This window comes from Sceloporus occidentalis, unplaced genomic scaffold, assembly GCF_023333645.1.
Source record: "Sceloporus occidentalis isolate IW3139 unplaced genomic scaffold, rSceOcc1.0.p SCAF_26, whole genome shotgun sequence".
Taxonomy (NCBI): domain Eukaryota; kingdom Metazoa; phylum Chordata; class Lepidosauria; order Squamata; family Phrynosomatidae; genus Sceloporus; species Sceloporus occidentalis.
Window position 1 is genome coordinate 11,465,182 of NW_028317006.1, and position 14,756 is coordinate 11,479,937.

At 42.2% G+C, this 14,756-nt stretch overlaps 1 protein-coding gene across 1 annotated transcript; it reads left to right on the forward strand.

Annotated features, from left to right (window-relative positions):
- Window positions 1-1,019: 1,019 nt before the first annotated feature.
- Window positions 1,020-13,530, forward strand: LOC149300167 (glutamine--fructose-6-phosphate aminotransferase [isomerizing] 1-like). Its single transcript, XM_089485580.1, has 20 exons — window positions 1,020-1,101; window positions 3,981-4,088; window positions 4,378-4,485; window positions 6,534-6,659; window positions 6,798-6,856; window positions 7,129-7,263; window positions 7,499-7,560; window positions 7,652-7,731; window positions 8,296-8,349; window positions 9,711-9,816; window positions 10,198-10,361; window positions 10,546-10,641; window positions 10,988-11,085; window positions 11,372-11,492; window positions 11,699-11,856; window positions 11,940-12,054; window positions 12,249-12,376; window positions 12,610-12,777; window positions 13,056-13,217; window positions 13,486-13,530. Exons 1-20 carry the CDS (start codon window positions 1,020-1,022, stop codon window positions 13,528-13,530), a joined length of 2,175 nt encoding a protein of 724 aa, XP_089341706.1.
- Window positions 13,531-14,756: the final 1,226 nt, after the last annotated feature.

Genomic DNA, 14,756 nt, shown 5'->3' on the forward strand with positions numbered 1-14,756 from the left:
GGACTCCCTCCCGTGGCCGTTCTCATCTCGCAGGAATCTCCCGTGGCTGGCATATAAACTTAGTATGCAAATTCCAGCATTCTTTCTGTTATAGATTCCGTATTGTGAGACTATCCGGGGACCTGGTATTCATTTAAATATCATACCCAAACCATTATGCGCGCCTTTCCAAAATGCTAGTATCTGCTGGCATAGTTACAGCTTGCAGCCACCTTGCATATTAACAAACCTCCCAGGTATATTTGCCTGCGATGAATAATTTATATTGCTGTTTACACCCCCCCCATAATTTAATTATCACTACAGTATCCAGTTTTATTCAGTCTGCAGACATCTCCTTTTTATCTTGTTTCAACACGTTAAGTTGTTTTAAGTGAAAGCGCTGGATGGCAAGAAAGTGAATATATTTTATTAAGTGGGTGCAGAGGGGCCACTTAGACTCTGGGCACTGCCAGCCATATGAAGCTGAAGGGTTTCATGTGATTAGAAACGGAGAATGTTTCCTCCATGCTGTGATTTATTACGCCCTCCCCCCCACGTGTGACCCCCTGCTTAAACACGTAGCTGGTGGCATTTGTTTTCATAAGAGGCCCCTGGGAGCTTGCGCATGCTGGATGTGGAGGGTTCATTCCCCTCTGTTTGTTTATCTTTTAATTGATTGTGTTTTTATTTCATTTGCTTGGGAATGGTAATGTGACGGCTGCCGATCCCCGAGCTGGAGGTCACACTGGGGCATTTAATCTGAATTAATTTGGGTATGTGATTAAAGAGGTGAGCGGTGACAGGGATTTTGGGTGGTTGTTGCGTTAGACACTTCTGATTGTCACTGTGTAGTCATCTTCTAGCTGTGACATACTTATGCGCTGCTGTCATAGGGCGAAGTCTCTCCCCAAAGAACAGCAACTCCAATGGACGAGTACAATTGGACACTGTTTATAGGAAAGCCACCTGGATAGATTGCATGTGGTTACTCGGGGGTTCTAGAACTTGTTATGGAAGTCAGATATCTCTACGTGGAGATGATGGTCCTCATGCCCAGAGCGATGAGGGTTATGTATGAACGTGGCCTTGTTGCTATAGCAACAGTGCTTGTTACCATTAGTACCAAACCCACTTTTAGAACTTTGCCCCAGAATCACTTTGTATGCGTTTCATGGTCTCCTGAATGAGGGGACTAGTTTTTGGGAATATTTTTTATATGTATGTATTAATTAACCTGAAGGTGATGAGGTGACAATGGTCACTAATGCTCAGCTCACACCTACGAGCTGGCAGCCATTGCCGTCCAACAGTCTTCACATTTCTTGTTTCACGTAACACGTCACTGTAGGCTCGACCCAGACGTATGGCGTGTGTGAAGGGAAATCGTCGCATTGGAGAAAAGGTGCGGCGTGTTAAACATTCACTCGGTTACGTCCTGGTGAAGTCTCCTTACGCAGCTTGTTTAGTGGAACCAGGAAGACTTTGAGGATAAATTCCTTTACTTGCACACTTCCTCCTCCTTTGGTTCCTACTGTCCTACAAACAAAGTGGCCAGAACAACCAGCCAGGTGTCACTGGGTAGCCTGATCAGCATGGTAGGGTACCAGGCTCCTAAAGGTTCTGTTCCACGTAGACTCTCTAGACTATCTAGTATTAAGAATATTCTCGTGCGCATTCATCTGAGGGTTTAATTGCATAAAAACACAGAAGCCTTTATAAAGCTTCCAGTTTCTATGAGAGCGTCCTATTTTGTCATTTTGTTTTTACATGGTTAAGAAAGTCTTTCACAGTAACTATTTTATTACTACGACACTTTCCTGATGTGAATCCATACCACCCCTGGTTTTGTTGTTCCTGGGCAGTAACCAGAGAGTGTTTGGTCTGTCTCTCAAGAGGAGGTTCCTGTAGGGAGTGATGATTTGACCCCCGGACCTCCTGTTCACTGCACCTGCTGGAGGCTGTACACCTGTTAGTATACTCTTCACTGGGGGAATTACAACCTGATTTACCTGCAACACATGAATGAAGCGTCTATCGTGTTGTTGGCTCTTGACTTGGTTTGCAGCTGGTAATAAGTGGTTATTAGAAGTGTAGGTCACCTCGTGAACTATTTTCCTGAGGACACTAGTTGGGGTGGAGCTGTCCTTCTTCACGATCCTAGTGGGCCATGGATATCTATACAAAAATCTCTTTAAAACTGTGTAGTCATGTTTTAGTTATCACTCCATACAATGTGTGGTATACCCCCAATACATAATAAAAAAACGGCATTGAATACCTTTTGAGAGATTTGAAGACCACCTGAGCAATAATTGGGGAGAGGTGACCAAATGTAACATGTATTGGACCAAAGATCTCTGTAGTACATATGACCCCTATAGGTCATGGCTGTAAGGAGTCTTGCAGCTAGAAAAAAAACTTAATCTTGTAAACTCTGTTTTAGCCCATCCAGTCTCCACTCTTTCCTGATGTAGACTTGGTCCTTTGTCTTGTCTTAGATTCAGAAGAGTTTAAATTCCCTCGCTGTATTCGCCTCCACCACTTCTGATGGGTGGCTGTTTAACTACTTGCCTACTGGTTAAATAAAACTTCCTAACGTTACACCGAAACCTCTGACCTTAAGATAGTCAAAGCTTTCAAGACCTTAATGTTCCCCTCCGCAGATTAAATCTAACATCCGAATAGGCGGTCTCTGAGATCTCATCTTATGTGAACTCTACATCTCGTAACATATATATGGTGACCCGTTAAAGAGTACATTCTAAATACTCTGCTCCTGGAGCAAACCCAGCAATATCTGTCTGTGTCCTGGCTGTCCTCGAATAACATGAATTCGAATAACGCAAAGAAGGCCAGGATTGCCTGAAGATGGATCCTGGAAGACTTTCCAGTAGGAACCTTTGAGGAGGAAACGGATTGGGGGACGTCTGAGTTGAACGGCGTCTCTTGCCTTTTTATCTCTTTCAATGAGACGTACACTTGGAGTAGACAGAGGCTATGGTCCTATTACTGGCATCTACTATGGAAAGTTTACCTTCTTGATAAGATAGCGGCCGAGTTTCAGGAAGCCTGTGTTTTGTCGCTTGGTGTTTAGAATAATATGTGATATCTATAAGTTTTTTTCCTTGATTTGAGTGTAAGGATATTTTCCCCCAGAAATGTATTAAACTGCATTGCTGCGACTTGCTTATAGTTTTTTTTTTTTTTTTTTTTTTTTTTTTTTTTTTTTTAAATAAAGTCTGCCCAACTCTGAGATTGACATGATCGCTGCGGCGCTGTAATGGCTCTTTGTGAGACTGAACACAGCCTCTCCTCTTCTATCATGAAGGTGCTCTGTGTTCCGAGCAGAACTCAATCCAGGACTCTGAATAAGCGTTTAGTGCTCCGCTTGTATGGGGGGTAGTCTGATCTGGCAGGAGTCCACCATGTCTGTACCTGCGGCAGTCATGGTGGAAAGGTGTTTTTTTTTTTTTGTTTTGTTTTGTTTTTTTACTCTATAATTAGCATTTTAATAATCGGGTAACAGTTGCGCTTCAGATGGGCAGAAGTATGGTTTGAATTCAACTACAGATGTACTTGTCGTCCTTTATATCTGCCCTTAATATGTTTCGTTGCATAGAGGATTACTACTGTAATCTTTTGATTCAGAAGCATAGGGTGTGGATTAAATGGGCATTGTGGGAAACCGGAATATTAAAGGGTATTTGGACGTTATGCTCTGTTTTTGGGGAAACTGTCTCTTGGCGCTCAATGAGCGCACGTAATGGAGAACTCTAGGGGCTGCGACCCAAGGTTATACCGCTAACAATATTGTCCACAAAACGTTGCCTGACACCACCACCTATATTGCAGAGCGTTAACTATAGACTTCATAGACTGTTATCAGTGCATTGGCCTCTCTGCTCCGCTAGGGAATACATCTACAAATGAGCTGTTCCTTATCGTTTTCCGCTTCCTATAAATCTGACCAGTGACTGATTCGTTTAATTCCTCTGCAGGAATCTTTGCTTACCTCAACTACCATGTTCCCCGCACCCGACGTGAGATCCTGGAGAGGCTCATCAAAGGTCTTCAGAGGCTGGAGTACAGAGGATATGACTCTGCAGGTGAGAAGAGCATCAAGTAATGCGTTGAATGAATCCTAATAAACATGGTCCAGGCTGAAGCCTGATGCAGTAAACGGAGAATGGATGACGTTTATTGGCCTCTTCTGTAGCCAGTTTGTGTATAAATTAACAATGCATAATTTCATAATACAGTCTGTAGGTTGGCCTTTCATGTAGTATTCATTGTCAAAGTATCATAAATAGTCAGGAACAGTCTGTTAAAATAAACTAAATTTAAAAAACAAAAAAACACTGCTTGCCTGGTAACATACATGCAATTCCTTCGCAGGTGTTGGGGTTGACGGTGGCAATGAAAAGAACTGGGAGAACAACTCCAGCTCAATCCAGCTTATCAAGCAGAAGGGGAAAGTGAAGGCCCTTGATGAAGCCATTAACAGTACGTGTCTCTAGGTTAACCAGCAGTCTGCTTACAGAGACCTTGGTTCTTAAAAGGACAACATCCGTGTTGTCCTAATGCATTTAGATCATATTGAGGAAAAATTTCATGACCTCATAATATTCGCACATGGTTTTATCGGCATAAGTGCTGGTCCACTATCTTTTCCCTTTTTGCTACCTCCAATCTTACTTGGTCCTTGTCTGCGTCATATTCTTCTTGGTGTTATTCTTCTGCTGAAGGGTTCTTTCACTTATCTTCCGTGATATTTTTTTACGTTCCATACAAATCTCTGAGGTCTTTTAGGACCATGACTTCTTGTAAGGATCAGCCCGTTTGCTTGCCTTATGAAGTGAGTAGCCGCAGGAGCCAGACCTGAGCCAACTAAAACGCCTCTCGATCAGGATTTTGGACTTTCTTTGGACAGTTTCTGGGTAGCCTGGCTTTGCAGGTCCACCTATACTCGGGTCCCTTCCTCGGGTGTAAGTCTACGTTCTGCTTCTGTCCAAGGACCGCCTAAGATCACAAGTGGTTTGTGTGGAAATAAACCTGTTTAGATTTTTTTTTTCTATGTATATGAACTTGATGAAGGTAATTTGTTTTCATCTGGGAACTGTTTTGTTTGAAATCAGATGCCCTCTCTGGGAAGTATGAGTAAGTTCCTGGAGTGCCCTCCTGTCATTTGCCCTGGGCTTAGACTCTTTGGTATTGCCATGATAATGGCTTGTTATGCTCTATGGCATGTTGGTTAAACATCCTGTGCCAGCTGACCATATTAAGTCCATGTTGGCTTCCAGTCTGATGCAGATTGCCCCCCCCCCCCCCCCGTATACGTGGAGACTCTAATGGAAATAACATTGAACTTCTGTTGAATCTCTTCTAATGACCTGAAACCTAAGACTTTGTGCTTCATAGTGCGAGTCCAAACTTTGCTCCAAGTGTTTGTTTTTTTCCAACAAAAACAGCTTCAGAAAATGTCATTTAGTCGCATCCCCCACTCCCCAAACAATCTAACGCGCTCTCCCTCTGCCAGATGATTTCATAATAAAATGTGGGGTTTAGGTAACAAAATATAATAAATTCTCTTCTCTGTAGAATTCCACGAAATTGGAAGCACTGGAGCTGCCCTTTCGCTTATTCGTTCCTATTTTTAACCCTGTGATTAATGGATTACTCAGCGGCTTCAGCCCCCCCTCTTCTGAGTAGTCTGCCTATAGGGACCGTCCCTAGATGAATAATATCGTAATATGTCCCCTGAACGCAAAGCCACCGCTCCAGGACAAGCTACAAAGTTTCCACTATGTCCTCTCCAAAAAACCATACTGTTCTGACCGCTACCTTTTTCCTAGCGGCGGTGTCGTTTTCCACATATTTACTTTAACTCCTTCTTTTCAATCGTACAGAAAAGTTTTACAAAGGGGGGCTTCTTAGCCTCTATTTCCTCTAACTTCTATACATTGTTTATTGTCATTAAGTGAAATCATGTCCGATGTAGATAGCTAATAGCATTTTAAGCTTTTCCACATGTTCACAGAAAAAAAAAAAAAATTCCCCGCATGCTGTATAAAAAGCCTGCACATGTGGCTCCCCCTTCTGACAGAACGTCTCTGGTGCAAACGTAGCAAACGAAGGCATAGCCAAACCTGCAAGTTATAGCAGAACAACTGAGCGCCGTATGAGTCCGATGTAAGGAGGCGCTGGGGAGAATGCGAATATAGAGAACTCGTTTAACTGTGTAGGGTGGACTTAAAGCTATCCTGGCCAAGGACCAAGTAACGTTTGAGTGGGTATTACTCTGAGCAGGTGGACCAAATGGCTCTTATCTGTTGTCGGATTGTGCAGAACACGTGTACAGAGACGTGCGTAGTGTTAACACGTTGATTTGCGTGTATCGTTTACACCAGGATTTTTCTTTCTACCCTTTAAATCAAAAACTGTTAGATTAGGCACCTGAAATAGTCTGTGGGTTGAGTTGTGTTGCAGACAGGACTGTGCCTCTGCTAGTCCTCCCGTTCCTGATCTTGGGGTTTTACTGTTTGATTTCACAGAGCAGGCCGACCTGGATCTGGACATTGAATTTGAGGTGCACCTTGGCATTGCTCACACTCGCTGGGCTACCCATGGAGAACCAAGTCCCACCAACAGCCACCCCCAGCGCTCTGACAAGAAGAATGGTATGATCGCCACATACGCCGGATGCTGCGCATGGGCAAACTGCTGCTCATATGACCTGAAATATTGTGTTATATTTGTATCTCGCTGCATGGTCCAAATAGGATAAAAATGTAACTTCTTTTTTTTTTTTTCTCCAGAATTCATTGTAATCCACAATGGCATCATCACCAATTATAAGGACCTCAAAAAATTCTTGGTGAGTGTGCTGTGCGAGACCTTTGTGGGTTTTAAAAATAGATTAGATTTTTTTTAGAAACAGTGTATATGAGAGAGTTGTCGCTGTGGAAACCATTACAATGTTTAAGCAGAACGCTCCATTCTCTGACACTATGACCCAGGATGCCTGAATAATCGCCTTCAATGACCAGCATTGGGTTTATCCTCAGGCTCTTAAGTCGCTATAGACACAAGAAATGTATGTTTTTTTTGTAAGATGCATAATGGTCGTTGTTTATATTATCTCTGCAGGAGAGTAAAGGTTATGAGTTCGAGTCCGAGACTGACACGGAGACCATAGCCAAGCTGGTGAAATACATGTTTGACAATCGGGAAAGCACTGAAATCAGCTTTGCCACGCTGGTAGAGCGCGTCATCCAACAACTCGTAAGTAAAATCAATGCGTTAACGATGACCGATTTACAATAACGGCCCGGAGGCATCTCCTCTTCTGCGAGTGGCGCGGGGCTGTCGGGTTTAAATCTGTAAATACTTACTGGATGGCGTGCGTCTCTGAACAACCAAAGATTAGTCCATCAGAGCTCACTTAGAAATGTATCTGGTGGATCCATGTTGGTGTAAACGTTCTTATAACTGGATTTTCTACGGTTTCCGTTGACAGGAAGGTGCTTTTGCCCTTGTGTTTAAGAGTGTGCACTTCCCAGGCCAGGCTGTTGGCACCAGGTACCATTTATTTATTTTCTACTTTGCCTCGACTCTCCTCACTTCCACGGCAAGTCATCTGAACCCATCCACTCTTGCTTTTGTCCTTCAGGAGGGGAAGCCCACTTTTGATGGGTGTAAGAAGTGAACACAAGCTGTCCACAGACCACATTCCTATTCTTTACCGTTCAGGTAAGCATTTTGGGTTTTACATCTATGGTAGGGCAGGCATATCAAACTGTCTGGGTGCCATGGGGGGTTAGAGAGGGACATGTTCCTCTAATGCTAATATACGATTACGATATGCATGCAGCATAAAAGTGAACCAGAGGTCTTATTTATGAGGCAATAACATTAAGTCATCTGTTTAGCATGTGGCTTTAAGGTTGGCAAAGTCATAATGTGGACTCTATTAGTTAAGGAGATATGAGTGATCCCTTGTACAGTTCAGTCTGGGGGATCTTGTAGGGAATCTACCTTGATTGCCAAGTGGTAAGGGGGCTGGCTTTTTATTTATTGTGCCAACAATGTCTTGAATGTTAAATTAAAAAATATGATTTGTATTCTGTCTGTAATCCTTGCAATGTGTCATTAGAGCGTTCGTTGTCTTTTCTGTCTGCTCATAATGTATGTTACATTGGCAATGCCTACCAATGTAAGTTAAAATTATGCATTCAGGGGCCCTGCAATGCATAGATGGCTTGTATACATGTTGTCTGATCAGCTTTTTGTCGTGCTTTCTCGTTGTACTTTCAGTGTCCCAGAGCATAGATTATCCTCTTGATGGGATGTTCATTAATGTGGATCAAGGTGCACTGTCCATCATACTCCCGTGTTTTTTTTTTCCTCCGCTCTTCTCTAGAAATGGGCTATATTTGTTAGATCTGTAACTGTATAAGCACGTGGTATTGTTTCCCATGGAGGTGAATGTGTTGGCATATTGCATGCTATACAACTATAATTCAAGCATATGGGTGGACGTAAAATCAGGCGTCGCTCTGAATCCTAGTAAACTCAACATACTTGGTACATATGGTGTATGTATATATACACAACTATGCAGTTTAACATTTCTAATGTAAAAATAGCTTATCCGATGGAAGAATGGTGATTAAAAACAAATCTAGTGTTGGTACGGGATGAATCATGCTTATCGGTAAAGATCTCTGACCGAGGGTGAGCCGAAGGCTTTGGTTCTTATACCTACTTCTCCCCTGCTGTGGTCCCATTGGTACCAGGTTTCCACACTACATGTCACCATTACTTCTTTGGTGTGAAATCTCCCGTTGATTAGGATTCTCAGGTTCCCCATAGGTTAGTGTAATTTTTTTTTTTGTTAGTTTCAGAACCCAAAATCTGTGCACAGAAGCCATTATTAATGAACTCTTTACACCGTCTTCTGTAAGAAGCATGCTTAAGGTTACGTGCCACTGATGTAAATGGCTTTGCATGCCATTCCACTAAACAAATTGGCCTTAAAAGGCTACCATGTTCACTGAGGATGGCAGGCGGGGTAGTGGGATTTAGAACACATGTATGTTCCATGCACACATTCTAAAACCCATGGGAAACCATATTGGATCAGATAGGCTCCAGAACTACATCTGTCTTCTGTCCATTTGGAATGATGCACTATTTAACATTTTTTTTCCTTCTTTGCTGTAGGGGTTTTCCATTCCAAAAATTAAGGGAGGGTATATTTCTTGGAAACCGGCCCTAACATGCAGTATTCTTGCAAACTTGATCTATAAAAGATGCGTATGTTGTGGTATAGAGTTAGCAGCGTGGCCTCCTCTTGATAATATGGAATCTCCTTATACACGTCTTGTATAGTGTTTGTTTTTCATATCAACAGGGCAAACACATTATAAATGCATGCGGACATCTTATGTTTTTTTTTTTTTTTTTTAAGTTAATACTAGTTTGTCATCACCGATGCTGTCACTCATTAAAATACATGTGACAAGGATATTTATACAGCCCAATGTTGTCATGTTATATCTCTACCACAACATGCGCTTCGTGCTTGCTTTAAACTTTACTCCTAACTAACCCCTTTTTTTCCAGAGCCACGAGCTTCCTCTTGCTTGGCTGAGGCTTCGCAGACTAACTCCTATCCCTTGTCGCTCCTGCCGATGCCAACGTAACGCTGTCTTCGTTCTCTCTTGCAGGCATGGAGAAGAAGGGTAACTGTTCTCTGCCCAGAGCGGACAGTACAACCTGTCTCTTCCCGGTGGAGGAGAAAGCTGTGGAGTACTTCTTTGCATCAGATGCCAGGTGGGAACTTTTATTTTAGGGGAGACTTGGCTAGAAATGTTGGCAAGTAATGTAGAAGATTCATTGGGATATCTGCCCTCAGTATCTTTCCTTGACAAACTCTCATAACCCTCTATATGGTAATAGAATGTATGAACACATCGTGGCTTCTCATGTTTTCACATTAATATATATTTTACAGGAAAGGCGTTAAACCGAGCTGGTAGTGATAGTCCAGTTATTCAATATACCTCTCCCGGCCATAATATAAAATGCCCAAAATATATGCGTCTACACTGGAATCCAGGTGTTTAGTAAATGGTACAAATGCCCCATACGGACACAATTTCCATAATGTGCTGAACAAATCATTAGCTAATACTTGTTTTTTTTGTGTTGCAGCGCGGTCATCGAGCACACAAACAGGGTCATCTATCTGGAGGATGATGACGTAGCTGCCGTGGTCGACGGACGTCTCTCTATCCACCGAGTTAAACGTAATGTAGGCGATCATCCAGCTCGTGCCATCCAGACCTTGCAGATGGAGCTGCAGCAGATCATGAAGGGTGAGTCTGGAAGCCAGAAATGCCTTACCCTAACTGGCCTAGGGGAGCCCATTGGATTGTGTAGATCCCCTTGGGTTGGGGTGGAAATAAATGTCCTAAGATGATATTGTGGCCTCATGAAATAACCCGTCGGAAGATTGCATGTTAATCTGGGTGGGCTTATTTTGCCTCTTGCTCTTCACAGGTAACTTCAGCTCTTTTATGCAAAAAGAAATCTTTGAGCAACCGGAATCCGTTGTCAACACCATGAGAGGCAGAGTCCACTTCGACGACCACACAGGTAACTCGCTAATCCTGCTCCTACAAACGGGCATCCATTACAATGACCCAAGTGGACCATAGGCCTTGGATTATTTGTGGTTTATCATTGTTGAATATCTTTGTCGCCATTCTAAAGCTAAATTCACTGCAGAAGTGTGACTGCGTTGTAAGTTGCCAGCAGCCCCTGCGTCGGCTTTTGTTTCGTTGTAGACTTGCGTCCTAAAAATTTCATAAAATGTATCTTTTTAGAATGGTGTGGTAGGACTTGCACCCCAGGGGTATCGGTTGTTACAAAACATGCAACTTGTTGCCCTAAAGTTTACCCCGGGTTATGGTATCATGTTATTCTTACCGTCTATCTGTAGTTATCTTGGGAGGACTGAAAGATCACCTTAAAGAAATTCAGAGATGCCGACGTCTGATCCTTATTGCTTGCGGTACCAGTTACCATGCAGGAGTAGCAGTGAGTATTGCTTGTTAAAAGCTTTACATTGACTTTTGGCAAAGTAACTGCACACATAGTCATGCCATGAACTGCATACAGACCTAAAAGCATAGCCTGGGGAAACGCTACCCTGGCAGATGGCAGTCAGTGGGACTGACGTCTTTGTGTCGGGTCATATCCTGAAAAACTACTAGTAAAAGTAACCTGGTTTTTTCACTGGGCATTGGGAATGTAAACGAAAATAATTTGTCTGCATGGGGGAGAAATACATTTTTTGTTTCTAATCACAATCTCCTATTTACAGACAAGACAGATTCTGGAGGAGCTAACAGAGTTGCCTGTTATGGTGGAGCTGGCTAGTGACTTTTTAGACAGGAACACACCTGTTTTCAGAGATGACGTGTGCTTCTTCATCAGCCAATCCGGTAAGAGGATGCAGACCTTTTCTCCTCGTACTATGTATATATGTATAGTATACTATAGTATATTTTTTCTTTCCTTCAGTCCATGTGTGCTGTGTATGTCTAGGGGACTATTTAATATTTTTATATAGATTGGTATCTTGTGTGTTTTTGGATAGTTTGTTTAAGCAGCCAAGTCCACTAATCTAATGATTTTAATCTCGTTACAGGAGAAACGGCAGATACTTTGCTTGCCCTAAGGTACTGCAAAGAGAGGGGTGCTCTTACGGTTGGCATTACAAATACCGTGGGCAGCTCAATCTCCCGTGAGACGGACTGCGGAGTACACATCAACGCGGGACCTGAAATTGGTGTGGCTAGCACCAAGGTGAGTTACCGCTCTCTCCTCCTCATGGGACATTTTTCTAGCGGGCTAAGAGCAGTGATTGACTATTATTTCTCTGTCCTTAGGCATACACTAGCCAGTTTGTGGCTTTGGTCATGTTTGCACTGTTGGTGTGTGATGACCGAATCTCTATGCAGGAAAGACGGAAGCAAATACTTGAGGGCCTGAAGCGTTTACCAGGTAAGAGGCATGTGGCCTAGGCACCGGCAGTAGCACAAGTTAGTCAGCTAGTACCCGTGCAGATTAAATGGTTCGGTCATTTATACGTAAAAGATTGAGTATCAGGGATTTGGAGGGGGCCCATGTTTTGAGCGGAGTTTTTCTAGCACTTCTGTTCCTACTACCTGACCCAATTCACATTCTTCCCTTTGCAGACGACATCAAGGAGGTACTGAGTCTGGACGATGAGATCCAGAAGCTGGCAACCGAGCTGTATCAGCAGAAATCTGTGCTTATTATGGGTCGTGGATATCATTATGCAACCTGTTTGGAAGGAGCGTTGGTAAGTGGTCACCAACTACTCTAATCATTTAATGTAAATATGTGACTACAGACAGGGAAATGCCATTTTCCTGCCTGAAGGAATTCCAGTGCATTGCCTGTGTAGGAGGCCGTTTCTTTGAAGTGTCTTTTCTTTTTTGTTACTGCTCAAACCCCCTATAGACTTTGCACTGAAAAACTTTGTTTCTCATAAGTACCATATTAATTTTTTTTATTTTTTTTTTCTCCTCCCAGAAAATCAAAGAAATCACATACATGCATTCAGAGGGCATCTTGGCAGGGGAACTGAAGCATGGCCCTCTGGCGCTTGTGGACAAACTCATGCCAGTAATTATGATAATCATGAGGGATCATGCTTATACAAAGTGCCAGAATGCTCTGCAGCAAGTGGTGGCACGGCAGGTAAGGGCATCTTTGGTGCTAGGAACATGTTTTACAACAAGTCTCTTTGGTAAATGCTGGACACCCAAAAGCCTAAGCCACTGGCTAATGTAATCTAGAAGATGGAGCGCTTTTTTTTTTTTTTTGTCTTGCCTCACTTAACATCTGTTACTTGTAGGATTTTTATTTATGATTTGGCACTGTATCTGCGTCACTTTTCCCTTCATTTTTTTTTTTTTTTTTGTCTAGCCTGAATTGCTTTTGCTGTTCTAACCAACGTTTGCCTGCACTTTTCCCAGGGCCGTCCAGTTGTTATCTGTGACAAAGCAGATACAGAAACCATAAACTCCATTAAGCGTACTATTAAGGTGCCGCATACGGTGGACTGTCTACAGGGAATCCTGAGCGTTATTCCTTTACAGCTTCTTGCCTTCCATCTTGCAGTACTGAGAGGATATGATGTAAGTTCTTCTGTGTCTCCTGCTTTAGATCTAATAATGAACAAAACACAAACAGCCCTTCACTTTCCATAAGATCAACACCTATTAGGATTTTATATACAACTAATTTATATAATATAGAATGAATATATTTAATTACAAACTTTTTTTTATTTTTCTTTCCCTAAGGTCCTTCCTTTTTAGCTTAAATCCCTTGTGTTTGTAATTTACTTGCGTGTTCTGGTTTGGTTGAACAAGCCATAATTCTTGTTGGGTTTTTTTTCTTTAGGTGGATTGTCCACGAAACTTGGCAAAGTCTGTAACAGTGGAGTGATCTGGAGCCCGTGGCCCACGCTTTGTGTAATTTTTTTTGTTTTCAAATCTCAATTTTTACTTTTTATATTTATGTTTCCCTCTTGTACCCCTGATATGATATTTGAGATTCCTGGATCCTTCCACCCCTCCCTGTTGTAAATGAAGGTACTGTAAAAAATAATAGTCCTTTTTAGTACATGTGGCATTTTTGAGTACAGCCTTCACCATGTATAATACCGTATCTTGCATATTATGTATGATTTCCTATAAAAATCCTATGCCAATATGCATGATCTGCTCTTACTGCAGGAGCCCTAGGAATTCTTTTTGCACAGTTTCATTTCTTTAGGATTTCTAGTAATACTTGGTTCTTTAAGAGATTAAACAACTGGGTAAAGATTTTTAGTGTCAGAGAAGGCAGTATTGACATTAGAGCATATGGTGGCTTAATAGTGAAAAACAGATATTGCTTCTGTGTAAACTCTTTTTATTCTTGTACACCCGTCCCGGGAGCCACAAACTCCCTATAATCGACTGAAAAGCTGCATCGGCTTCTTTTCTTATGAAACGGGCCAGTCATTATTAAAATGCCAACGTTTACCAGTAATCGACATGAATCTGCCAATGCGTTCCCATTGCATTCACAGTGGGAGCAGCATTATAAGAATCACAGCACAGACTGCCTTCAGATGCGCCTACCTGTTGGTGGTCACAAAGTGCTGACTGTGACATGATACTGGGTTCTGGTGATATGATGGTCTGCGGTGCCATGTCAACTTTCATGTTTAGAAATAATGTACCTACATGCTGTCCCATAATGCACTTGTGACTTGAGCCGGCCCAGTGTGTACTTGGTCTGGTAAGATTCAGGTTAACGTATATGGCTTACAGCACAGCAATGGTACAACGTCTCCCTAGAAAATATCACCCGCTCTTGAAATGTGGGTTCAGAAAGTATAAACTATTTTGTATTCCACCAGGGTCTTGGTTAAGTTAAAATGCTCCTGTATATCCCTGTATATTCATACCAGACTCCTTTAGTGAATGAAGGTAGGACTTAGCCATGCACTAGAAGTAACTGGAAAGAAAGCAAAATGTGACCTGTTAATCTTTGTAAAACTGATAGTTACTATACTCTTCCCCCCCCCCCCCCGATTTATTTCTGTTTAACGTTTTTTGCTACTTTATATTGAAATGTGTTTGTCAATTTTTTATTATCTGTTTGTTTTTAAAACTGGAAAACAT